At 42.5% G+C, this 15,890-nt stretch overlaps 1 protein-coding gene across 10 annotated transcripts in view; it reads right to left on the bottom strand.

The window, feature by feature from the left end:
* Positions 1–15,890, bottom strand: part of PRUNE2 (prune homolog 2 with BCH domain) — a 260,718-nt gene that overhangs the window by 32,941 nt on the left and 211,887 nt on the right. For all 10 annotated transcript variants that reach the window (XM_046023988.1, XM_046023991.1, XM_046023994.1 and 7 more), the window contains exons 10-11: positions 5,894–5,973; positions 3,754–3,954 (exon numbers count right to left, since the gene is read on the bottom strand). In XM_046023988.1, coding sequence (XP_045879944.1) covers positions 3,754–3,954; positions 5,894–5,973 — 281 coding nt within the window. The remainder of the gene's footprint in view (positions 1–3,753; positions 3,955–5,893; positions 5,974–15,890) is intronic.

The raw sequence follows: 15,890 nt of genomic DNA, 5'->3' as shown, positions 1-15,890 counted from the left end.
TCTGGGAAAAATAGTGGAGCTTTTTTTTTTTTTTAAGATTTTATTTATTTGACAGACAGAGATCACAAGCAGGCAGAGAGAGAGGAGAAAGCAGGCTTCCCGTGAAGTAGAGAGCCCGATGTGGGGCTCAATCCCAGGACCCTGGGATCATGACCGGAGCTGAAGGCAGAGGCTTTAACCCACTGACCCACCCAGGCACCCCAATAGTGGAGCATCTTATTCACCCTGTAAACTGTGTGTTATTAGGGGTTCTAGGAAAGGTAGGTTAGGGGTGCCTGGGTGGCTCAGTCGGTTAAGCCTCCAACTCTTGACTTTGGCCGAGGTTATGATCTCAGGGTTGTGAGATGAAGCCCTGAGCTGGGCCTGGTGTGGGGCATGGAGCCTGCTTAAGATTTTCTCTCTCCCCAACTCCCTCTGCTGCCCCCTGCTCCCTACACATGCTCTCATACATGCTCTCTCTCAAATACGAAAATAAATCTAAAAAAAAAAAAAAAGAAAAAAGAAAAGGTAGTTTAAATGAGGTCACTAACCATCACTTAGGAGCCTAGGAAGAAAAAAATATTAAAGCACATGAGTGTTTCTTACAACATCCTTATCAGAAATATTCAGGCTAGAATTCTTTATCATTTTTCCATTTCCCCTATGAAATGCTTTTGCTGAGATCCGAGTTACGGTAAAAAATAACTGAGGTGGGTTTGGAAAACAGAAATAGGTCATCATTTTTCTCACCTTTGGATAATTTTAAGTTTCTAGGATTAGTAGTAAATAAAACTTTTTTTTTTAATAAAAAGGCTCTGATCTCCCTTAATTTGAGACTGACCTCCTAAATCCTTTAGTATCTACATATTTTTGGTATCTTTGGCTCTTCAGTACCAGAGGAAGTCAAGTTTTAATTATATTGGTACTTTTGATATTTTCCAACTATTTGGACACGACTATTAAAGAAAATTGCCTGGAAGTGGAGACCGATTTAATGTCTTTTGAGAGTGAGATTCAAAAACATTTCAAAAGCGAAACCACACTGTGGGCAAATAATCTGCCAGAAATGCTTGGTCATCAGCTACAGAATGAAACAGGCAAATGGTATGAAAATTCTTCAAGTGCCTGGTGAAGTAAGAGCCTTGAAGTCACAAAAGTGGCTGGATAAAAGGGCATGCACCGCGCTGAGGATTAAAATACTTAATATTGGGGCGCCTGGGTGGCTCAGTGGGTTAAAGCCTCTGCCTTCGGCTCAGGTCATGATCCCAGGGTCCTGGGATCGAGCCCTGCATCGGGCTCTCTGCTCCGTGGGGAGCCTGCTTCCTCCTCTCTCTCTGCCTGTCTCTCTGCCTAGTTGTGATCTCTCTGTCAAATAAATAAAAAAAAAAAATCTTAAAAAAAAATACTTCGTATTTATGAAGCACCTAGCACAAATCCTGGTGCACAGTAGGTGCTCTGAAAGGGTTTATTAAAGAAATCACTGAGGAAACACTTTGAAACACTGTGCCTCCCAAACTCCAATGTTGTTTAAAACGTATACACTTGGTTTCAAACGCTCACAGGAGAAACCTGCAAACATGCAGCTTTCAAGCCCTGATTTCATACTGTGGGACTAAAAATGGACTCACTTGTCTCCTAGAGTCTGTTATCTCTCACTGCCTGTTTATAAAATAAAGCTACTCAGATGCCCTCTCTGTTTTCCATGCTTAACGTTTCTATTGGTTTAAAACAGCATCTGAGGATACATCTTACGTGTGAACATCAAGGTGGGCTTTAAGATGCCACTTCCGTTAAAATTCTGTCCTTCGAATTTAAGACCTAAATGGAGGGTTGTGGTTGTGAAACTGGTTCTTTCGACAAAACTCTGTCAACGAAATAAAAGGAACTCTATCAGCCAGTGGCAGCTTTAATTACCGGTTCCTTCAGCCACTGCCTCTTTGCTTGGCAGTTTTGCTATTTATAAACATTAAAGGTTCAGATGTGGTGTGACACGGCTCTCTCTAGGGCAAAAGGGAAGTGCAGGGGGTGCGGGGAGGGGCCAGCTCAACCCACAGCTGTCTTCTCGGGGATGAGAGGCAAGGCAGGACTCTTTCTTTCTTTCTTTTTTTTTTAAAGATTTTTATTTATTTATTTGACAGGGAGAGATCACAGGTAGATAGAGAGGCAGGCAGAGAGAGAGAGAGAGAGAGGGAAGCAGGCTCCCTGCGGAGCAGAGAGCCAGATGCGGGGCTCGATCCCAGGACCCTGGGATCATGACCTGAGCTGAAGGCAGCGGCTTAACCCACTGAGCCACCCAGGCGCCCCGGCAGGACTCTTTCTTGTGGGAAGGTACTAGCAGCTCAAGGGCTGGGGCAGCTGGGGGCCACCGGCATGGACGGAGTAGCTGGGGAAGAGTCTGGGCATGGGAAGAAAGAATACAAACTCAAGACCTTTCACCTTCTCTTTGTGTGCTTCCACTTACAGGGTCAAATACCCGGATGACTGCAGAAATTCGAGAACACAGCCTCAGCGCAACATAAAATCTCTCCTTAAACAGAAGAAACTGTCGCACAGGGAGCTCAGCCATTTCCAATTCTTTTGACTTGAGGAAATTAAGGCTTGTCCTCTGTAAAGGCAGGGTCTGAGTCCGTGCTGGTCGTGGTGGTAGTCCCAGGGGCTCAATGACCATGGGTTGAATTAATGAGCGAATTTGATGAATTTCCTAATTATGTTCTCCTAGGAACGACACTCTGTGCCAGGGCATCATTTCATGGTGGCATTTGTTTTTTGACCATAATGATTTTCCTAATGTATAAAAAGCAATAGCTGTGTCCAGGATACTCTGGCTTTGAAATTAAAATATTACAAAGTCAGAGAATACCACCCTGCAAAACAGAAACCATGGAATGCCATTTTATAAAGCAAATGTTCTGTATTTGGATATAATTTCTTAACCCATGTTACCGAGCAAGAGAAAGAACGAAAATGAGATTGATATTTCTGTCAGGAATGTCAGTGTTTGACCCAGCAATGCTTAATTTTCTTCCTTTTTGTTCTTCATTCCGAGGCCATCCCACCTTCCTTCCTATTTTGCTGGAGATAGAGCAACGGACATAATAAAGTCCCTGCCCTCACAAAGCAGGTGTTCTAGTGGGAAGGGAAAGACAATAAACATAAACCAAATACTTAAATGATAGGATTTCCATTACTGACACATGGAAATAAAATAAGGAGACGTATTATAGTGACTCAGGTAGAAAGTGACTAGGTTGGGAGGTAGGCACTCTTTTGGTGACGAAGTTCAAGGAAGGCCTCCTTGAGAGGGTGACATCTGATTAAGAGCTGAACAAAGACAAGGAACCAGCCATGAATGACTTTCAAGGAAGAACATTCCAGACAGGGGGAGCTTGTACAGAGAAATTAGTAAGCTCTAATTTCTCTGTTCCAGATTTTATCTTCCAGATTCGATTCTCTTTCTCTGCAAACCCATTCCCAATTTTTTTTACAATACAGCATGGAATACTTTTCCCACAGCCCCTAGGCCTAGCACAAGGTTTGCCAAGAATAAGCATTTAACAGAAGATCAGTGGCTATGTATGACCTCTGTGAACCACACCTGTTCTGTTATACTCTACACTGCCGAACACAGCCACCTATGGCCTGAGATACAAACAAAAGCTTCCAGAAATCACAGGAAGGGGCCACCAGCAACAAAATGGGAGGTCTGTTCCCAGGGCCCCTTAGATAATCTTTCACTTTTCACAAAACTTTGGCCTTGACCACTGGGCCACTTACCATGTCCCGTGTACTCAAAAGAATCTGCTTCGTCAGGGGTATCGAGTTCGTCCACGTTGATATCGATTTCATCCGGACTGTCCAGGTTATCATCAGAGAGAATAGAGCCTTCACTTTGATCCAGAGAAAGATTGATATTTGGGGCTGTGAGTTTGATTCTCCGAGGATGAGCGTCGTTAAGATCCAGAGAATTAGGAGGTTCTAAAGAAGAAAAAAAATAGGAACATCAAGTACTAGACCATATACACGGCTGCCAACAGTGGGTATGAGAGCCCCAGTAAAAAACATTTTTAAGGTTCTACAGCAAAGGCACATGGGCTAAAAACCTTACATGGAATTTGGACCCCTTCTTGACCAGCAGGCCTCAGGACTGGCTCATCACAACCACACCAGCCCTGGCCACACAGAAATAAAAAGTGGGAGCCGTTGCTAAAGGAGCAGAAAACCAGTCTTCAGACCTGCCCTGTTCAGGTTGAGAACTTGACACTCATAGAACAATGGACTGAATTTTTATGATGCATAAGAAAAACAGCTAAGCATACACAGCTCTCATAACGCTTCTTGGAGACTTCGCTCCTATGGAATGTAGGATAAGAAATTTATCTATTATGTTCACGGGCACTCTCAAAATACTTCTCTGTAATTCCTAACAACTCTGTGTGTGATCTGTAGTGATCTTTCTTTGACTGGCATTTTTTTTTCTTCTTTTTAAATAAAATTGAGGTATCTTCCCAAATTACATTCTTTGCTCAAGAAGTCCCTACCTTTTAGGCTAATATTTCTTGACACTGGTTCCTGTATCATAAGTGATAGTCTTCATATGGTAACATGGAAGGGGCTCCCACCCTCTCAGTATAAAATGCATCCTCCTCCTACTGTGACTTTCCCTTAATGGAAGTAGAGCTGGAGAAGTCATTTTTAACCAAGTCAACCCCAAATCAACAATGGTAGAAAGTTAGCCTAAAAACAGAAATTTTAGGATTCACTATCACAAAATTTCTGAAAGGCCATCTGGTATACCCCTCAATTCTGGAACTGTAATTCTGGTCTTGTCCTAAGGAAAGTGATTCTGTCCCTTTGTCATTAAAATTTTTTCTCTGCACAGAACATCACCCAAACTGTGTTCCATGTAATGCTTTTATGTATTCTACTTAAAAAAGTTTCTATTGACTGGTAAGTTTGAAAAACATTGGGTTTCTAAATGATAGGAATTCTCAGAGCAGTGCTTTCCAGAAGTTTTTTTTTGTCATGACAGAACTGTTCTATATGCTGTTGAGCCCTTGAAAGGAAGCTCGTGCAACTGAAAAACTGAACTTTAAAAGTTTATTTTAAATTTCAATTAATTTAAATAGCCACATGTAGTGAACCACTACCATATAGGATAAACGTAGCCTTCATACCTGTATCATTCACAAATGCATTATGAAACTTTAAGAGGAGTGTGGATATACAGTGGCTACAGGCTTATTTAACCAGAGAACATTTAAAATAATTATGTCACATGACTAATATCTTGAAAAACGCACTTTAAATACTTGGACCAAAAAACAAATAAATAATTGACTCGCTTTTTCCTCCTCCATTCTAGGCTTGGCTGATAGCATCAGGGTTCAGGATCTTGGCATGATCCTGAAGCTGGTACAGTGCTGAGGAGTGACCTTAGTACTAAGGGAGGGTAAGGTGAAACTGGAAATTTAAAATTCTTCTTATATGTGCCTCGAGCTGGAAACCCATGGCAGGTAGGGTTTTTGTCTATTTCTTTGAATAATCAGGATACCGAGCCTTCTTGATATCACGTTTTTCATTTTACACATTCTCACACTGAAGTACAAATCTGGGGCACTTCGGTTTAGTCAGAATTCGGTATTCTGATATAGGATGGCCGCTTATCACACGCTGGCTGTTACAGCCGCCGCCCAGGAGGTCAAAGGCAGCCCACACTAGTGAGCGTCAGTGTCTGAATCAACTCGGAGATTAACCAAATCCAGCCTCACACCCTCCTCACACATATTTTTTTCTTCTCTTCACTTTTATCACTGACATCACAAGTCGGATGCATAGGAAATGGTTTTCTCACTGAATAATGACAAGGCCTGGATACAGACAAGTGCTGAAGGAAATGAACAAATGTTCCACTCACCAGGCCTCATGTCTGTAGCACTGGGGCTCGGCATTCCCTCCTCAAAGGGGATGTCCATGCCTACATCCTCTGACGGCAGTCTGAAAAACAAAAACAAAACAAAAAGCAAAGCAGAGTGTGTAAAAATTTGTGTGGGATTGAATTTTTTCTGGAAAGGCAAATGAGAGTTTCCAGGATAACCTTTTCAACTTGCTTGAAATAAACCCAAGTATGGGTATTGAAGCCGGCATAAGGGGCCGTTTAGAATAAAGACTTTCCTGCAGTTACTGTGAAGAACCACGGGGATCCGTCTTACTCTGTATACACAGCAAGCCAATTCTCCTACTAACTCACGCAAGTAAGCACACACCAAGGGAAGAATCAGAAACAGGAAAAGCAATTAACAAATAAAATATACTTACAGTGACCATTGAATAATACTTTTTCAACGAGAGGCAACACATGTGGTTTGGGGTACAGACAGAGCTGACCTCGTATATAACTCTTCCTCTGTGTCAGTCTGAGCACATTAAATTGTTGTCAGCAGAGGAGAGCAGACTCTGCTGGTCTCTCTTTATCAGTAAAAGAGAGATACACGTCTACCTCATTGAGTTGCTGAAAATTTAAGCAATAAATGCAAGGCGCCTAACATTCACAAGAAGGCACCAGCTGATGTTATTTCCTATCCTTTTCTGAATATTTAGAGACATGGTGTGAATTATATGTCAGTGAAGACAGTTCTGGTCATGAGATACCATCTCTTCTTTCTAAACAGTATTGAACCCAGGACTGGTAAGCCTAGTGGAGGGGAACAAGAAAATACTGGAGAAAATTCTGACAAACTTATATGTTCTCATGGGAAGCTGATCACTGACCATGGTGAATTCCCCCTGACCTATTTTTATCTCCTGTTCCTTGTTCAGTACATCCCCATTTATCATGAGAACCTATTTTTCTTCTTGATGCCCTCCATGTAACTTCACTCCTCTAGGGTGAGATTAATAGGCACTAATCTAAAATTTAAGCATGATAAACCTTTGTGTTAGTGTTCTAAATTTAATCTCTTCCTCCTTATTGTAAACACTTTTCTCCACTTGAATGTGGGTCTACCAAATCTGGAATTTGCTTATATGGATAATCAATCTCCAGGCTCCAAGTCAAAGCCCTTACTGTCAGCAAAGCACGATGATGAAAAAAAATTCTTGGTCTCTAGTGAGACGTAATGCTTCATTTATTTGACAGATGGGTAGTGAATACCTACTCTGTGCTGATCATATAGAGGAACAGATGATCCTCTTTCTTGTGGAGATGGGACGACGAGGTTCAACTAGTGACTATCACCCATCACTCAGGGCTGCTCCCCGAGAGAGTGAATGGCCATGTGGTTACCCATCAAGCCCAAAGAGTCCTTCAAAAACACAACCTTAGGAAGTATCTTTCTCCATACACTTGCTGGGGCTTCTGTCCTGTGTGTTCTCTAAAATGAATCCTACACCTCAGTAGAAAGACAGCGGGCGAGAGGTTGGTGTGTAAGTCAAAGACAATACCGTGTGGGCAGGAACAAGATCGGCGGTGTCCAAGAGAGACACCATCCTGGGTGGCAGCAATCCAAATCATCTAGCAATAGAGGTGTGGTGGTGAACAAAGAGAAGACCTGGGCTAGGCCCAGGTTTGAAAGTCCTGGGACCCAGAGGGATGGTTTTCCAAGATGCTGCAGCTTTTCAGATTTTCTTGCAATGATTCCTTGTCATGTGACGTAATCTGTGTCTGTTCTCCTTGACATACACCCTTCAGTACCTATAAAGTAGCAGACTTGATTTAACAGCAGCTGGGACCCAGTCTTAGTTCTATCACTCACCGCGTGTCACGTGACAAGTTATCTAATTTTCCTGTGCCTCAGTTTCCACACCAATAAAAGAGGGAGAATGTGTGATGCCTAAAAATAACACTAAAAGGAAATAAAGTTATCCATTATTATTGTAGTTCTTTTTGCCATCTAGTCTAACTGCCTGCTGTGTTAGCCTTGAAGCTTCATGAGGACAGGAACCATGTCTGTCTCTACTGCTGTGTCTCCAGCACTTGGCAGAGGTCAATACGCAATGTGTTGAGTTGAATTACCGAGCTTGAAACTACCTAAATGCCCATGGACATTATTTCCTCTAGTCCGCCGTGAGTCAACCTTAAAAAACAAAAAGACATCTTAGCTGTACCTACTGCACGGAGCACATAAGGGTGCTAGCTTTGCTCAAAAATAAATATGAGAGCTTTAAAATAAACGGATAGCATCAGTCTCAAATTTGTGTAGGTTTTCTGCGCGACGAGGTGGATGGACATAGAGGGTATTATGCTAAGTGGAATCAGCCAGTGAAAGACAAATACCGTATGATTTCACTTGTACATGGAATCTTAAAAACAAACAAAAGAAACAAACAAGCAAGCAAAAAAACAGAAACAGACCTATAAATACAGAGAACAAAGTGGTGGTTGCCAGAGGGGAGGGGGTCGGGGATGGGCAATATGGGTAAAGGGGAGTGGGAGACAGAGCCTTCCAGCTATGGAAAGGAAAGTCATGGGGATGAAAGGCCCAGCACAGGGAATATAGTGGCATTGGAACAGCACTGTATGGGGACGGACGGCAGCTACACCTGTAGTGAACATGGCATAACACAGAATCACTATGTTGTACACTTGAACCCAATGTTGTGTGTCAACTATACTTCAATTAAAAAAAAAAAAAAAGATCTGTAGGTTTTGTTACTCTTCATAAGTTATGGGCAACATCATGAAATAATTGAATGAATCCTAGATATGAGGTTATAGTTGTAGGTTATAATTCTATGTTAGTACGAACAAACTGATTAGTCCTGAGAAACTCATCCAACCCCCTTTGTGATTTTAAACAGAGATAATAAATATCTAATATCACAGTGACTGTGGAGAATAAATACAATACACATGAGTACTCCCTAAATTATAAAGCATTCACGAAGTTTAAGGTAGCACATTCCCTCATAGACAGAGTGTCAGGATTAGGGATTTAACTGAAGGATGTGTCAGGATGGACAAAACATAACCAAGATTACTACAAGTTGGGTATCAGCCTAGGTAAGAGAAAATTTCAGTATGGCATAAATCTCCATAGAGCCTGTAAGAGCCCTTGAACTCACTGGCGTTAGTGAATAGAGCCTTTTTCTCTCACCACTTTTTTTGCAACATAGAGCTGAGACCCTATTAAGAAGGTGCTGGAAAACCAGTGTTGGCATGCATGGGAGAAGGGAAGCTAAAGGTTGTGGTCAGGGGCAAGCAGAAAAGAGGGACTCCCACAAACTGTGGATATCACAGAAAGCCATAGGGGCATTTTAGGAAACCCACAGGGACAGAGAAGGAAAGCTGAACCGAAATAGCCTGGAGGCAGACCTGGAAGAAACGCAAGTCGTGTTCACTGTAAATACTTCTTCAACCACATTCATGCCTTGGGTCCATAAATATTTATAGAAATGACATGGCCAAGCAGAGTTGTTGGCAACTGAGCAGAATGGAGTTTTAAGATCAATAATGTAAGCCTCTCGGGATCTATTAGGTAACAAATCAGTCCAGAGTGAAGATAAATATTTTACCTTATCCATCCATAGCCACTATTTAATTTGGGGTTTTCTGGATACAGAACGGAGCTACCAAAGAGGCTGAGGGAATTGTAAAATACAAATCCGACTCTTCTGGGGCTGACCTCCCAAAAAGATGCTCGGCTCCATGTCTCCATCTAGAGGATGGATCCGGAACTGTTTGCTCTTCCCCAAATTATTTCTAGCTCTTGGCCTTCTGGGCACACGGTAGAATTGTACTTTCCGGTTCTCCTTGGAAATCAGGGTGGTTGGGTGATTTGCTTTGACAGATGAAGCGAGAGTGGAAGTGACAGGTGTGGTGTGGCAGGTGTAGGGTGGAAGAATTAGGCCTGAGCAGGAGCGTGGGTGCCATGGGCTGCTCCCCATCTAGACGGCTGAGCTGGCGCTCTGTCAGGCCGCCGCCACATGGCTATGAGAAGCAGAGGGCCCTACTTGAAGCTCATTGAATATGTAAGAAGAGAAGAATTTTTATCGTGGTTTGCCCCTAAGATGTTGAGTCTGTCACCATATCCTAATCCCGCCCATTCTGACCAGTACAGCTGGCCTCTCTATTATTGGTTTTGAAGGGATTATCTGACTCATACTCTGCCCTCATTTGGGAAACCCATTTCCCCTATTCTCAGTCTAGGCTCATGCTGATGGTACCTATCTCGTCTGGGTTACTAAAGCACGAAAGAACATTTTAAAAAATGAGAACAAAAGCTCAGAAGGACATCAAATGCTTTCAAGTGCTTTCTAAGCTTGAGTATTTATATATCATCTTTATGGTTTTTCCATCTAGCAACTTCAATTCACTTAATGTTTTTCTTTAAATTGACTTATTTAGTTAAGGAAATTTATTGAGAAAGGAACATTTGCATGACTTGTATATATGGAAACTTAAAATTACTCACCTAGAATAGTCACATAAATTAAATATAATGACAATAAAACAATGTTATTAAATTCCAGAAAGAAACACCTGGGCTCTGACTCTGAGACTTTCTCTCTTTGCTAAAAATAAATAAATAAATAAATAAATACGTAAAAATAAAATAATTAGAAAATGTCTGGCAAAGTGTAATGCCATGTATCATTATAAACACAAAGAAATGCTATATAAGATAAAGCACCCAAGAAGTAATTAATATATTTCCAAGCTTGAAAGAAACCAAACAAAATCCCCAGGTGCCAGAAACAGTGTTACTCCAGAAGGCTGGTGAAAACGTAGCTCACAGGATTTTAGATTGGACACAGGCATGAGAGCTCCCCAGGAGAAGTGACCTCCAGGTACTGGAAGAAAGGCCTAGACCAGAACTTCTAAATAAGGCACTTATTTTAAGGAACTTAAAGAACTTTAAGGAACTTAAAAGACTTAAAAGAACTTAAGGGAACTTAAAGGAACTTAAAGAACTGCCCCCTTAATGAAAAGGGGAAGAGAAGAAACTCTGGCCTCTGGCCTTGGAAAGCAAGTCCGCCTGGAATCTTGGGTGGACTATGAAGAGGAACCTATGAGAATTAGAGACACTACTTGTATGCCAAGCCTGTTTCAACTGGTATCACCTGAATGATGTAGTGAACCCAAGTCAAGAGATTCAAATTAAAATTCGTCCAGGACCACTGAAGGCCTAAAGCTCTGGGGTTCCACAAAAATCAAATGTGAAGTCTCTTGGTAGTGTTATTTTTACAATCTGGGATTCCCTGGAGATTCACTTAGGAGAAAGAAAAAGATCCTCGGAAAGGTGAGCTCACACCAAAAAACCAAAACCAACCAACCAACCAAACACCACACCAAATACCCAAACCATAACCTACACTAGGGAAAAAAACACCATGAGGGATTGCCATCGGATTCAGCAGACAGAAGGATTAGCAAAACAAGTACCACCCCCACCCTCCACCCCACAAAAGGAACAGAATGAAAGAGATTCTAATGACTAAAGAATAACTTTTAAACGTTTGTTGTGTGAAAGCACTGAGATTTGGAGCTGTGTGTCATAGCAGGTCGTGTCACTTACCCCAAGCAGCCATGTTGCTTTAAAAAGGAACATCTAACAACAAAAATGTGTAAGTGTTGACCATCAAGCAACATTTAAGAAAGCCCGAAAAATATTAACCACAGGACGGCAAGGGTCACAATATTAAAACCAAAAGAGATAGATTTTAGGCAGAAAAGCATTCTTAAGCCTGAAGAAAGTTATTATTTTGTGATAAAAGGAGTAACTCTTCAGAAGATGTAACCATCCGGAGCCTACAAGCTTTCAACAACATAGCCCCAAAATAAAATAAAAATTGAATATAAATTATAAGGAAAAATGATTTCATGAGGGAAAATCTATATATACTTCTCAAGAATTTATAAATCAATCTGAAAAAATGCATAAAGATATACATCTGAACAATGTAATAAGACAGCTTGATCTAATGGACTTCACTCAATAAAAATACACCATATTTTTCAAACTTATAGAAACTGACTATAAAGAATGTCTCATAAAACATCGGAAGTCAGTATCACACGTACCATTATCTCTGCCCTCAGGGACAGAGGAAACCAATCATGAAAAGACAATTTGGAAACTGAGAAACACATTTGTAAGCAGGTGACCACAAAGCTCTATGAATCAAAATTTGTGAAGACAGTTAAAGAAAATCCTAGAGGAAAATAAACAGCTTTGAATTCAGATCTTAGAAAATAAAGTGGACTGAATTAGCTGAGTTCAACTCAACCCAAGGAAGTCGGAAAAATAACCATGCTCTTAAAGGATTCAATGCTGTTTGTATTAAATCTGTGTACCACCGCTCATGATCATGAACACCCCCAAGTCGGGGAACAGTGACAGAAATGGATTCTCCAATCTGAAAATGGATCCCATGTGCATTTGCTGATTTTGTGTTTCTGGTACTTGTGCTTCTTCCTAAAAGTTAGCTATTCAGTACCATGGCAGGCAAGACACCCCCTAGTGGAGAACCACAGACATACAACTCTTGGACAAAATGAAATGCACCTTCTGAGACCAGGTACAGAGAAGTAAGTACAGTCTACATTTCATATCCTTCCAGTATTTCTGAATCTAGAAGGATTTAATTTGTAGGATTAGCCGTGCCTGACATCAGGGGCTTTTCAATAGGAAAGGAGCAGCAAACCAAGACTCTGGTACACGTGTCTCTAGCATTTCTTTTCTTTTTTTTTTTTTTTTAAAGATTTTATTTATTTATTTGACAGACAGAGATCACAAGTAGGCAGAGAGGCAGGCAGAGAGAGAGGGGGAAGCAGGCTCCCTGCAGAGCAGAGAGCCCGATGTGGGGCTCGATCCCAGGACCCTGAGATCATGACCTGAGCCGAAGGCAGCCGCTTAATCCACTGAGCCACCCAGGCGCCCCCTCTAGCATTTCTAAACAGTAATGTTTCCCAACAGGCATATATATGCCTAGCAGTAAGCAGCAACCCTATTGGAGAATAATCATTCTTACGAGATGGACTGCTAAGAAATGTGGCTCTGAAGAGGTAGGTAGCAGGTTAAGGTATTCACTGATTGTTCTTTGAAAAATATCGGATATATTCAGGAAAAATGATTATATACAGAGAAAGTTCCTTTATGTTAGAGTTCCTAAAATTCTCCTGGCTTCCTTCTAGTCACATAAGATCTACTGGACTGATAAAGTTGCTTTCTCTAGAAATGGCGATAAAAAGAAGAAAGAAAAACCAAACAAAACTTTTCACGAGGTGCCTGTCTTCCTTTGTGAAGCGCATAAATTAGCCCTTGAAAGCCCAACAGTTGGAGGACTGCCATTTCAGGATTCTTGTCTGATAAAGGAGGCTGCACAATTTAGGGTAAGAGTATTTGCCACTCTGTGAACCCTCGGGGTTTACCAAATTACTCACGTGGGAAGCAAGCCAGAGGCTGCCCTGGGGCTTCATGCTCTGCTGAATCAAGCTGATCTCAAGAAAAGGACCGGAGCTTAGGTCCACAGGAAACTGGGTTTGAGCCCATAAAATGAGGCTCTGGGCAACAATGACCTAGGCTTCCTTGCCCTAGAACAGATAAGTGCTGTGGCCCCCAGAAGCCAGCCAGCCAGGGCAGATAGGAAAGGGGTGATGACAGGGAAAGTAGATGACAAAGTAAGGCAGAGAAGCACTGGGCATTCGCCCAGAGACTGACTTCTCTAGGGATTTTGCAGAAACCCACACACCATGCCATCTGTTCTCAGCTTCTCAGAGGAGCGGGACACAAAGCAGTCTCCTTACCCAGGGTCAGATTCTGAAACTCTGCAGGTAGCAAAGATTACTCATAGTGCAGATGACCCTTGAATAAGTTCTTGAGGTGTTCCCTAAATTGTAATATATGTGGTTAAAATCCTCTGTGCATAAAATCATTTACAATAAATCTTATGGACACTAAAGTTTGAGGAACACTGAGCAGGAAGAGAAGGAGGCCATAATATCATTTCAACCATCTGCCAGTCAGATAACAATGAAGTCACTGCTGGGAATAGCGATGCATAGAGAATTCTACCTCTTGCTTGAGGGGTATATACCATACTCTCTTCCTGTGTTTTCTAGACCTTAATACATATCAGTCATTTGTGTGTTGCTGAGAAGATTACATTAAGTGGCATATTATCCCACTGGGGACAGGTATATAGGTGTTTGTGAAGTGAATTCATAGTCCAAAGCAGGCATCTCGAACTCAATGTGCACAAAACTGTATTCAGCATCTCCTCCACACAGACCCCGTACATCCTACATTCTCTGTGGTGATTTTTTTAAAATGTCCAGAAATTCTTTGACACTCCTTGCAAAAGCTGGAGCCCAGTTCCCCTTCCCTTCAGTTTGGGTTGAGTTTACCAACCGCTTCTAAAGAAGAGAATAAAGTCGAAGTGACAGTATGTGACTTGTAAGAGTGGGGACCTAAAAAGCAGTGCGGCTTCCTCTTTGCTTTCTTGGGTCACCCACTGGGACAGGTCAGCTGCCATGTGGTAAGGACACTCAGGCAGCCCTGCGAGAGCTCCATGTGGCGGGGAACTGAGGCTTCCAGGACAAATCCAGGAAGGGACAGAGGAGGCCTGCCCACCGCCATGTGAGGGACTCACCTTGGAAAAAGCTCCTCTGGCCCGCATCAAGCCTTTGAATGACAGCAGCCCTAGCCGGTGTCTTGAAAGCTGCTTCCTAAGAGACCCTGAATCAGAACCACCTAGCTGATCACTCTTGGATTTCTGACTGACAGAAACTGTGAGAGAATAATTTTTGTTGTTTTACATTGCTAAAGTTTGAGATGTTCTAATATACAGCAATAACTAGTTACCATGTTTCACGTCCCAGTGAATGTCTCTATTACCTGAGCACCCAAACCTCCAAACTAGTATTCATTCTTACTTCCCCTTCTTTTTAAACCATTTCCCCCCCATCCAGCTGACCATCCCGTCCTATAGATTTGCCTCACATCTGTCCATTCTCACCAATGCCATTTACACGAATGCATAAATGCTCACGTCTGTTCCTTCCTTGCAGGAATCTGTTTCCCTTTTTCTCCTGATTTTTACTCCCCACACCCTCCAAAGCATTTACTGAATCTCCTTCTCAATCTAACCCTCTTGTTTAAATCCCTTCAGAGTTCCCCACTGCCTGAAGGAAAGGGTTATGAGGTCTTCCTGCTCTGCCCCTCCCCCCCGCCCATGCCAAGCAAGGGGCTCCTCTCCTCTTGCCCACTCCCTGCTTGGCTCTGCTGATCTTGCTTGTCTTCAACAACTCGGCTTGGACATCTCGGTCACTGATCTCACCCCCAACCCATACAGTTGGGTCAGATTATAAAGCAGAAGAAATAACTATTGACTAAACGCCTTATTTGGACATGAAGATGCCCATTCTTCTGGAAAATGTTTCTCACAGTGTCTCACCGCATGGTGGAACTTGATGATCAAAATGCTCTACCGACCAATCACTTTTGTTAGCAAGTTCAGCTTTCTTCCAAATAGAATTTAGGAATGTTACTGTCCCTTACACAAATGATATGACAAAGAAGTAATTGCTCTAACACAAGCAGTTGGAGCTCACCTGGTGGCTTCCTGCACCCTCCACCTCAGCAACATAAAGCTGCCCCTGACATTAGGAGCACCCGAGTGGGCGTGGCTAAGCGAGGACAAGGTTCTTCTAGAGGGCAGGGAGGAGAAGTGGACAACTATGGGTGGGTCTTCAGAATTGAAGTCGGTCTTGGGCGCGAGGGGCAATGGCTTCAGCAGATGGCCGAATGATGGCATTCTGGGCACAGCCCCTCCGACCCTGCCCACCCCCCACCTCACCAGTTCAGCCCCATCTGGAATTCATCCTTTGTGGAGAGGAGGCTGCCGGCGCCTCCTGCCCTACCCCCTATCCAAGGAAACAGGCTCACAACGGAGAGGAATCTCCCGCCACAGAG

Source organism: Meles meles, chromosome 11, assembly GCF_922984935.1.
Source record: "Meles meles chromosome 11, mMelMel3.1 paternal haplotype, whole genome shotgun sequence".
Classification (NCBI taxonomy): Eukaryota; Metazoa; Chordata; class Mammalia; order Carnivora; family Mustelidae; genus Meles; species Meles meles.
This window is presented reverse-complemented; position numbering and strand designations above follow the sequence as displayed.